The 11,082-nt window shown below is 46.0% G+C and overlaps 2 protein-coding genes across 2 annotated transcripts; one reads left to right on the top strand and one right to left on the bottom strand.

The window, feature by feature from the left end:
• Nucleotides 1-622: 622 nt before the first annotated feature.
• On the bottom strand, nt 623-10,831 carry LOC311126291 (calpain-5-like; the record flags this gene model as incomplete). The annotated part of the gene is made up of 11 exons (XM_084200300.1): nt 623-2,192; nt 2,346-2,482; nt 2,588-2,709; nt 2,817-3,013; nt 3,108-3,230; nt 3,338-3,533; nt 3,675-3,752; nt 5,041-5,234; nt 5,308-5,500; nt 5,621-5,829; nt 10,700-10,831. Coding segments are annotated over 11 exons (1,761 nt in total), but the record flags the coding sequence as incomplete, so codon positions are not given.
• On the top strand, nt 5,836-7,722 carry LOC311126292 (olfactory marker protein-like). Its single transcript, XM_084200301.1, has 2 exons — nt 5,836-6,642; nt 7,147-7,722. Exons 1-2 carry the CDS (start codon nt 6,328-6,330, stop codon nt 7,573-7,575), a joined length of 744 nt encoding a protein of 247 aa, XP_084056427.1. The 5' UTR covers nt 5,836-6,327; the 3' UTR covers nt 7,576-7,722.
• Nucleotides 10,832-11,082: the final 251 nt, after the last annotated feature.

Raw genomic sequence — 11,082 nt, forward strand, 5'->3', positions numbered from 1 at the left:
ATGAAGGCAGGACGGAGAAAGAGAGGGGCTTCTTGAATCTCTCTCGCTCGCTCAGTGGGTGGTCAGACACCTGCTGCACTATAGAGGTATTAGTGCCTCCCTCACTCCTGCTCCCTCTCTCTGTGAAGGTATTAGCTGTGACACACCGGCTCATTCACTACCACTGATCCCATTTAGAGTTACTGGGGAGAGAGCGATAGAGCTGGAGGGAGAGAGAGATGGGAGGGAGGGAGGGAGAGAGAGGGGGGCAGGAAACCCAATGGGGGGCAGTGAGGCACAACGTAGTGGAGGTCACACACAATTAGACACACACAACACAATCATTCAACATGCACACAGAAAATGCATTGCTTCACATTGAAAAGACACAGTGCATATACTGTACACATACAAAAAGGGTGCATATGTCTGTCTTCTAATGGTGTTGCTGTATTAAAGGTCAGGCTGTTCTGAAAGACATATTGATCGGTGTTCCTCACACCTCACTGAACCTAACAGCACACACACTCTCGCTCTACATAGCATGGTTGATAGTGGACTCTATCAAGAGAGTTCTGCTGAGTAATGGGACCAGACACACAATAAAATGGAGGATGGGACACAGAATGACCCGACACCAGACTGACAGTGTTTTAAGTATTTATTACAGTACACATTCGACTGAAACCAGCCAACAAGTTTCAAGAGAAACAGATTAGTATAAAACTAACAAAATCATCCATTAAATAGCCTTTAAATCGCCCTGCAGTACATTAAAATATAATAAACGTTTACTTCTAAAGATAAGAAACAAGCCTGCTCAGATGAACCAGTCTCTCTCTGACAAGGACCCACCACCATGACAGAGACTGGCACTACTGACACCTGCTATGTCACTTATGACAGTGTTATGAAGTCTTCATGATGACGAGAATGCTATGGATAACTGTGATATGATTTGAAACATGATCTACATGGCACTGTAGTAACTGGAGGTAATAGAATATGATAGAGTAATATGGGTCATACACAGAGTGTGTGTGAGAACGAAAGGAATGAAGGAGTTGAGTGTTTGAGTGTAGAGTCTAATGTAAGAGTGGCAGTATTGGTGTGAAACTGTAGCTTAAATCGCTCTTCTCCTCTAGTGAATCTAGTCTAGTCTGTCTACTGCTATTGGGCCTCCCACTGGAAAATCAACGTGATACAAAGCAGAGCAACATATCTCCTTTTTTAAAAGTTTAATTATAAAGTTATTAACAAAAATAACTTTTAAAATGTCTCCCCTAAAGACTAGAAATGTCAGTAGCTGCTCTCTGCACCCAGAACCAACTCAGCTACTTGAGAGAGACTAGTACAAAGCTGACTGAAATGTAAAACTAAAATAATGTCAATAAATGTAAACAGGACAATATATACAGCCGAAATACTCAACCCTGTATTTATGTATGTGTAAAGGCACAAGTTAAAGTGGTTATTAGATGAGAAAGGAGAACTAGGAGACGATCTGTCCTCTGTTGCCCCAATGTGATCGGGGCTAGTACTACATGCAGTAAAAACACCAACACTATATTGTCTGGAAGGCTAACTTTGGTCCCTCAACAGATATGTTTTATGGCAAATTAATTGATATGTATGATCAAATCTTTGGCAAAACAATACAACTTTAAAGATATATAAATTGTAAACATATAGTGTATACAGTACATATAGTGATGATGTGTAGCTCAGTTGGTAGAGCATGGCGCTTGCAACGCCAGGGTTGTGGGTTCGTTTCCCACGGGGGCCAGTATGAAAAATGTATGCACTCACTAACTGTAAGTCGCTCTAGATAAGAGCGTCTGCTAAATGACTAAAATGTAAAATGTGTATATTGAACAGTGTAATCATGTATACTGCCAGTTCCAGCACATAGAGAAACAGTAGGGACCTCTTGGCCAATCATATACTCTGTTACTGGCACCTGTTTGGCTCTTCTCTCCTATGGGACGGAGAGAGTAAGGCACTGATTGATAGATTGGTTGATTGACGGTTAGTCAGATGTTAGTGAGAATGTTGCTGGTCACCATGGAGATGGTGAGCGTGCCCGGGAGGTCGTTGTCTTGGTGATTACCCTTGTCCCTCAGGTGGACGGTAACCTGCTGGGGGTCGCCGGGGTCAGAGGTCAAACTGACCTGACCCAGGAAGGAATCCATCAACACGTTGTGGTTATACACCTGGAGGATGAATAAAGTTGTATTGAATTGAATTGAGAGAACGGTTACTTATAGAAACAACACTAATTGTGATGTTCACGCTACTTTAACTCCACTTTAACCCACATGCACACAAGCACGCACACGGACCCCACCCCCCAGCAGTCTCCTCACCTCTATCAGTATAGGCTGGTTAGTTTTCTTCCTGTAGAATAGAGCCTTCGTGTCGAAGGTTGGGCTGCGAGTGTCTTTATAGACCGGAGAACGAACCTTCTCCCCCTCACAACGAATGATCACATATGGGTCTGAAGCTGCAACACACACATACAGACTGTCAAGAGGAGAAGAAGACAAGAAAAGGACCAGAACAGAGAAGAAAAAGGAACGGACGGAGAAGGGAGAGAAGGTTTGTATACCTCCATCAGAGTCTTGTCCAGCCAGTCCATCTGCTCTGTGGACATGAATCTGAGTGACCAGGGAAGGGAAACCACACAGTCCTGACCAACACGTCTGGGCTGGCTCATCTAGGGTTAACTCTCTATGGGGGGAGGTGAGAGAGAGAGAATGAGGAGAGTGAGTGAGTGAGTGAGTGAGTGAGTGAGTGAGTGAGTGAGTGAGTGAGTGAGTGAGTGTGCATGTATGTACCTGCAGTCAGCGGGGATGTCGGTGAAGATGCGTAACAGGAGGTCTCCTTCTAGAGCGGGGTCAAAGGTCGTGGGTATGATAACATAACGACCCTCCTTCAGGGCACAGCGTAGGAACACACACCTGGAGTTGATGTACACACTCCCACACACCTTCTGCTGCCGAGTGTGCATACGGTACTGCCTGTTCAACTCAACCTACACACACACACATTCATTTTAATTAACACTTCCATACACACACACACACACACACACCGTGAGGTGATAAACACGCACACACACTTCTCACCCGGTGTATCTCGAAGCCTATAGCCAGGTTCTCTCCCTTTCCCTCTTTAGGTCTGGCTCTCCTGTCTGTCTGCTGTAGACATACCAGCACCTCATCCTCTGGCTTCTTCACATTGAACACATACTACAGGGAGAGATACACACACATTAATACACACACACACACACCCGTCCTATACATTAATACACACATAGATAAACACCCCCCCCCCCCCCAATCCCTACCCCTACCTGTGGGTTCTGTAGGAAGGTGTGTTTGTTGTTGGTGCAGCCCCCGGCGCGGTTGCGGAGCGGGTTGTCATGGTTCTGCCAGGCGCCCTTTAGAGAGCTCTCCTCCCAGGTCTTGTGGAGAGACAGGTAGGAAGTGTTGATCAGACGACACATGATCAAATCACTGAAGTACTGACAGAAGTCATCAAATGTCATCCTGGGGTGGGGGGAGGGGGGGGGGGGGGCAGGAAAATGGAAAGTCATCAAGCTTCATCCTATGGCCATCCATTTTCTCAGCCGTGTGGAGGAAATGTTAGGGTTCATGGGTAGAGGTCATAGGTCAAGGGTTAGAACTCACCAAAATTCTCCATCGTCCTGCACCGTCACTCCGATCTTCTCTCTTTCACTCTTACTCACCTTCCCCCACTCCTCTGAGCTGAGAGAGAGGAGAGAAGTTGTTGCAGAGAAGTTCTCTATCGTGCAGTGTTTGTCTGAAGGTGTGGTGTGTAGAGTGAAAGAATGCTAACAGAACAGAACTGAGAGTAGGGGACTCAAGGTTCTGAGACATGGACACCAACAGTGGCTCACATGGACAGTTTCCCCCAGACCTTTGTGCCGAGATCCTTTTTGGAATTTTCCTATGATACAGGATATAAATTAAACAAACATTCTAACAGGAATGAACCATCTATCTGTGCTAAATATGTTTCCCTGTTGGCCTACACTACCTCTCTCCACTAGCAGAGGGAGCAGTGAGTCAGGAACAGGTCTATATACACATACATACTTACACACACACACACACACACACACAGAGGGGCATGGGTTCATCCAAGTATACATAATTTTTTTAAAAAAACAACATATATATAGAGGCTCATTTACTGCATTTCTACACAATTTAAAAACTCACCTGCCTGCTACGCACTAACTCAGCACCAGGATTAAAACTCTAGTTCAGTTTCATGTTAAGTCAAACAGCAGTTACATTTACATTTTAGTCATTTAGCATACGCTCTTATCCAGAGCGACTTACAGTTAGTGAGTGCATACATAATAGTTTGATTTTTCATACCCCCCATGGGAATCGAACCCACAACCCTGGCATTGCAAACGCCATACTCTACCAACTGAGCTACATCCCTACCTAGCCAAAGCAATCTACTACAGCCATCTTTAGTTCTGCAATGTGTTGAAAAAAAGTCACCCTGTTCCCTGCAACTGCGTCGATGTGCTTTCCACAGAGAGGAAGAGGCGAAGCGAGAGGTTTCACTCTCACAAAAACCTGTCCAATATAAGGCCAATGCGTTTCAATAGGTTTATTTTGGCCATAAGCTTGGTCACCTGCCTTCCCGCCTTTGGGACAACGAATCCCATTATTAGGGCTTATACATGAGCATCTAGTCATTATATACAGATCTCTGTTCTCAATCAAGCCAGCCAGCCATACAAACAGCGTTCCCTCCAGCTCCCAGGCATCCGCATGGTCATAAAGTAATGCCTCTAAACTGCATTTGCCTTTTAATCTGGATTTGAATGATTTTCGTAGCCTATTTAAAATGTGTTGGTGTTGAGCTAGCTAGGGTATAACGACTGCCATACCCAGCCATACACACTCCTCCTCCCCCCTCCTACCAGGCCAGGTCTTCCTTGTGAAATAAGTATTCTGACCTAAATGGGACTTCTTGTATAACTAAAGGTAAATAACAAACATTAAAACCTACCTGTCGCTCCAGGCTCCGTTCCACTCTTTCTCTCCCCAGGGGTTTCGGAGTCGTATCATTGTGAGTTTGTCAGACTTGAAGTAAGCCATGAGGCCGTGGCCCAGCCGGACCTTTCTAACGTCTGTCACAGCGTAGGCGTGACCCTTCACCAGACCACAGGCCAGACGAGCCTCCATCTCCGCTGAACTGGCCGCCTGGAGGTAGTGGTGAAGGGTCAGGACTATAGGTGTGTGCGCGCGTGCATCTGTGTGTGTGTGTGTGTTATACCCTTATGGAGGCGCTGATGAGGCCTCCTCTGTTGTGGACCTTGAGGACTCTGTCGAACAGCGCTGAGCGTTTCTCCTCGTCCGTGCCCAACCCTTGCTCCAGCAGGTCCAAGGGCTCCGAGACGCCACCCGTGAAATCCACCAACGCATCCGCTGTGTTGCCCCCGTCCAATGCCTCGTAACACCCATACATCCTATACACACACAGTCAGCAAAAGCAATTCATCCTACACATAAACACAACAGTCTATCTATAGTACTAACTTGGCGTAGGCCTTCCCCACCAAAATCAGTGTGTGTGTGTGTGTACTAACTTGGCGTAGGCCTTCTCCACCAGGGCGCTCCAGAACTCGTTGCTGTCATTGGAGTGACAATACACAAAGTTGCCATTCGACGTGGGCAACCGGTCGTCGATGACAACATCCACCCATTCTCCAAAGCGCCAGAAGCGGAAGTGGAAAATTCCGGCGTAAGATTCCGGCTTGTTCTCATCCCATTCCTGGTCCTTATGGTCCGGAATCACCTGGGAGGGAGAGAAGATGCTTAGAACACGTCACAGTTGTTTGCCCTGGCTGGTCTAGCGGTCCGGCACACTTCTTTAGTATCGGCATGGGTTCCAATCCAGCCTACTGCCCTTTGATACAATCTCGCTCCAACTTTGCCCACTGCCAGTCTCTCTCACTATCTGCTCAATAAAAATCTAAAAAGATCTATTTAAAAGAACACATCACAGCTAACTAAAACAGGAGCCAAAACAAGCAACCATCTAGTGCATCATAACAACAAAAGCAAAATAATACATACAACCATGTACACACCACAAACAGACATAGGCGCATACCCACACAGATAAAAAAAACACACACACACACACACACAGCCAGCCCAGTGTGTATATTAATAACCAGCCCATCCAGCTATGACCAACCAGCTCCCAGAAGCCCTCAGGAAAATCCCTGGTTCCTCTTCTGATGTCATCACTTCCTGTTGCCTAGCACCACCACACACCCCCTCCTAACTTATGGTTCTCCATCCCTCCCTCCCTCACTGTACATGCCACACAATCAATAGTCCCAACCAGAGAACCAACCCAACCATACTACCCTCTGGGAAAGGGAGGGGGAGGGAAAAGAGATGGCATAAGAGACAGAGACAGAGGAACACAGTGAAACTATCTGCAGGCACAGACACACAGAGACACAGATATCCATCCAGACAGACAGGCCTCGCTCCCTCCCAGCACAGAAAGATGAGCTCTCAGACGGACACAGACTCGGCAGCCTCGTCTGGCTCAGCCCTGGAGCTACGCTTTGCAGAGGACACCTCTCTCACTGAGGTAAGACTGTTCACATGGTTGAGATGAGGTTGAGATGTGGTTAAGATGGTTGATATGTGGTTGGTGATTGAAATAGCACAAGCAATGGTTCACAGTTGGTTGTGAGTTTGATTCTTGCATGGGTCAGATATACTGAGTAATGTGTTTACTGTAAGTCACTTTAGGCAAAAGTATTTTCTAGTAGACATACAAAATTCAAAAATCATCTTCTGCTATGTGTAGTAGTTTGGTACTGTCTTAAATATGTGCTTATCTGAAAAAAAGTAGCCTATTTACCGACAAACGCATGGACAGTTTTCAGGAGTCGATTGAATGGTACCTGCGTCTGAGAATCCAGTACATCCAGCATATTGTAGTTATACTATTATAAAAAGTATTATTATTATTATTCTACAATGTGATTCGTCTGTGTGTCCAGTCTCTGCAGCGGAGCAGTGGAGTGGTCAAAAGTCTAGTTATATTATAGTATTATTACATTATTAATATAGTTATTATTGTCGCTAGGTGATGCGGCTGCGTGTCCAGTCCCTGCAGCGGAGCGGTCAGAAGCGACAGGAGGGGGAGCGGTTGCTCCTCCCCCACGAGGCAGTTTACCGTCTGGACTTCTCCAATCAGAAGCTGACGTTCGTCCACTGGTCGGTGTCTCTGATTGGCCATGGCAGAGTGACCGTCACGGGGATCTCCCAGCTCTGGACCCCTGATCTCACACACCTGATGACCCGGCAGCTTCTAGACCCCGTCGGAACATTCTGGCGGAACGCAGGCGACTCGGAGGACACGCCCCTCAAGTGTCTGGAGGCAGACATCCAGGAGTTCGGGGAGCGAATCGCGGAGCTGGCCAAGGTCCGCAAGGTCATGTACTTCCTGTTTGCCTTCAAGGAGGGGGCGGAGGCTGACAAGGTCAGCATCTCCGTGGAGTTCAATCAGGCCTGACCTACAAACCTTAAAGGGATACTTTTTGGATTTTGGCAATGAGGCCCTCTGGACACAGAAGTGTGTACTTCTCTGTGTCGAGTATGAAGGAAGATAGAGGTAGTTTTGCGAGCCAATGCTAACTAGCATTAGGGCAATGACTGGAAGTCTATTGGTATCTGCTAGCATTGAAAAGCATGCTAGCAGATACCCATAGATTTCCAGCCATTGCACTAACGTTAGTTAGCACTGGCTCGTGAAACTACATCTAACACAGACATAAAAATGGTATCCACACTTTCATCTGACTCTGGGGAAAGGGATAAAGGGCCTCATTGCCAAAATCCCGAAGTATCCCTTTAACTGATTCCTCTTCCCTCTAGTCTCCTGCTCTCCATTCTAAGGGAAAGCCTTCTACTACAGCCATTCTAGGTTGGACCAGTCTACACTCCTCTCCCTCTCGCTCTCTATGCCCCCCGCCCACACACACCCACCGAGTCCCATCTCTCATCTATGTGTGCGCGTGTGTGTACTTCCTTCCTGAGCATCTATCTATCTATGCATGTCAGTCAGCAAGCCACTAGAAACCATCTTATGATAAAGGTACAGTAGGTTGCAGAATCACTAACTTAGGAGTTTATAATCCTATAGATACAGTTAACTGCCAAAATAAAAGAAACACCAACATAAAGTGTCTTAATAGGGCGTTGGGCCACCACGAGCCAGAACAGCTTCAATACACTTTGGCATAAATTCTACTAGTGTCTGGAACTCTATTGGAGTGATGCGACACCATTCTTCAACAAGAAATTCCATCATTTGGTGTTTTGTTGATGGTGGTTGAAAATGCTGTTTCTGCCACTCCAGAATTCAGAATTTATACATGACTAAGTATGATGGGATGTTCGTTAACTCAGGAACCACACCTGTGTGGAAGCAGCTGCTTTCAATATACTTTGTATCCCTCATTTACTGAAGTGTTTCTTTTATTTTGGCAGTTACCTGTAGATTTACATTGAAAACCTGAATGATTTGAATGAATAGCTCGTTCTGAATATTAGAGAATATAATATATTAGAGAACCAATGCTGCAATGTAACTCCAACTACCTACTGTACTTTGACTCTAATCTACACTGTATTACTCTCCTATTACACTGTACTGATGTAGTGGTTACCATATACCCTTTGCATGAACTATCACAACTATATACTGTAAAACTGGCCATGTCCTCTACTACTGTCCAATAAAGATCTGTTGGTTGGTACTCTGTCCTGCTGTGTGTGTGTTAATAGTCAGGACAGGGGACAGGATAGAGATGGCTTAGCCTCAGGCTACAGTAGCAACGGTTGCTGTTAATTCATAGGACAATCAATACACACTCTCTCACACACACACAGACTGGACAAATGGTAGACTACATACCAGAAGGCAAATGTAACACTTTTGAGAGAGAGAGACAGAAAAAGAGAGCGAGATTGAAAGAGAGAAAGAGAGTGCGTTAATGAGAGTGATCCGGAGCCTATACAGTATAGCAACACCCTCCCACTGGATTAACAACAGGGTGTGTGTGTGTGTTGTTGGGGTAGAGGGGACAGTAGGAAGGTACAGTCTGGTGCAATTAATTCTACTGTCTCTGTGTTAACGAGCTGCTTCTAGAACACATTGTTACCGACTCTTGATAGACTCCCGAGTGGCGCAGTGGTCTAAGGCACTGCATCGCAGTGCTAACTGTGCCACTAGAGATCCTGGCACAATTGGCCCAGCGTCGTCCAGGGTAGGGGAGGGAATGGCCGGCAGGGATGTAGCTCAGTTGGTAGAGCATGGCGTTTGCAACACCAGGGTTGTGGGTTCGATTCCCACGGGAGGCCAGTATGAAAAATAAATAAATAAATAATGTATGCGCTCACTAACTGTAAGTCGCTCTGGATAAGAGTGTCTGCTAAAATGACAAAAATGTAAAAAATAGAACATGTCGTTAAACACCGGGACTAAACAACCATTAATTAATCCAAACACACACACACACACCACTACTACTCATAACAACAATATTTTATTCCCTGGGAGCTAATAATAACAGTCATGATGGTGCAGGTGCAACAGAGGTAGTTTAGTGAAGACATGTAACCTTGCCTGAGGCTTTAGCTCAGCGGACTAACACAGTCTTGTACCGGACACTAGGTTGGTCAACAGTCCCAGCTCGAGGGGAGAGAGCTTTATCCAGAGAGCCTGTGTTAAGAGGAAGACACACCATAATGAACATTGGTTGTGTGCAGTAGATCACCTTCTGGGTGGCACTTCAACATGTAGAATCATCCGGGAAATGAACAGAAAATGCTTAGAACTCTTCATCGGCCCGGTCTGTTTAGCTCTCTCCTGCCAGGTCTGTCTCTTGGGTGAAATAAGCTCTCCAACCCAACAGCAGCTGTTTCCTCAGTGACAGACCCTCTGTTGTTCAGGAAATGGAGGAACATAATAAACCTGCTCAGTTGTTTCAGATGAAAGATCAGAGTCCTCTCTGTAATGTGATGATTTAGTGATATAGGGGTACGGAGTTAGATCATGCCAGTAAGATCACTCCACAACTTGAAATATCGCCAATTGCGCTGCCCAATTGGTACCTTTTCAGTGGTGCAATTGTTAAGTCATTGTCATGCAGGGCAGTCACGTGTGCTTGTGAAGCAAAGGACTACTATTTTGAGCCATTGTACGGACAGGGACAATGGAGGAGGTGAACCTGTTAGCAACACAGTGACGTCCTTCAGGCTAGGGGTAAGGCGCTAGGCAGAGCCTCTCTGAAGTGGTGGAAAGTTGAACACAAAAAGTTGAGACCAGTGGGATTAATGCTAATGATTCACTGTGAACTCAGTGGAAAAAAAACACACTGACATCTTAGAAGGGCCACACCACCACACACACGCATGCACAAACACAAGCCACTCCTCCAAATAGGAGCCGGAAACGATAATAAATTCCAAGTCATTCCGTGTGTGTGTGTGTGTGTGTGTCCATGCTTGTGTTTGTGGTGGGGACAACTGTAAATCCTTCTCGATCAGGTCTCTAATCATATTCTCCTACTGCACGTCACACACCCAAGGCAAACACACGCACAGCACGCACGCACATGGCCAGGGAGTCTTACCTTTTGCCACAGAGTTTCTCTGGATGCCAGGGAGGAGCAGGCAGCTACGAACCAACAGTTCCCCAGCTGGCCCTGGAGGAGGTCATGAGCACTGATACCATTCACAAACAACTTGGGGTTATCACACAGCTCCTATAGAGAAGGAGAGACAACATGGGGTTAAAGCTAGATTTACAATACTAAGTAACGTCTCTTAACAACATGAGGTTAACACACAGAGGGGAGGGTGGGAAAGAGACAGAGGGGGGTGCAAAGCAAGAGAAAAGACACAGAATATTAGGCTAACCCCCCTTTAGAAGACGAAGAAGAAGAAGAACTTGTTTCTGAGATGCTTCTGAGTAGAAGCCAAGAGAATCATTAGTGATAAAGTTCTCTCTCTTCCT

Source organism: Coregonus lavaretus, assembly GCF_964263955.1.
Source record: "Coregonus lavaretus genome assembly, contig: HAP1_SCAFFOLD_2558, whole genome shotgun sequence".
Classification (NCBI taxonomy): domain Eukaryota; kingdom Metazoa; phylum Chordata; class Actinopteri; order Salmoniformes; family Salmonidae; genus Coregonus; species Coregonus lavaretus.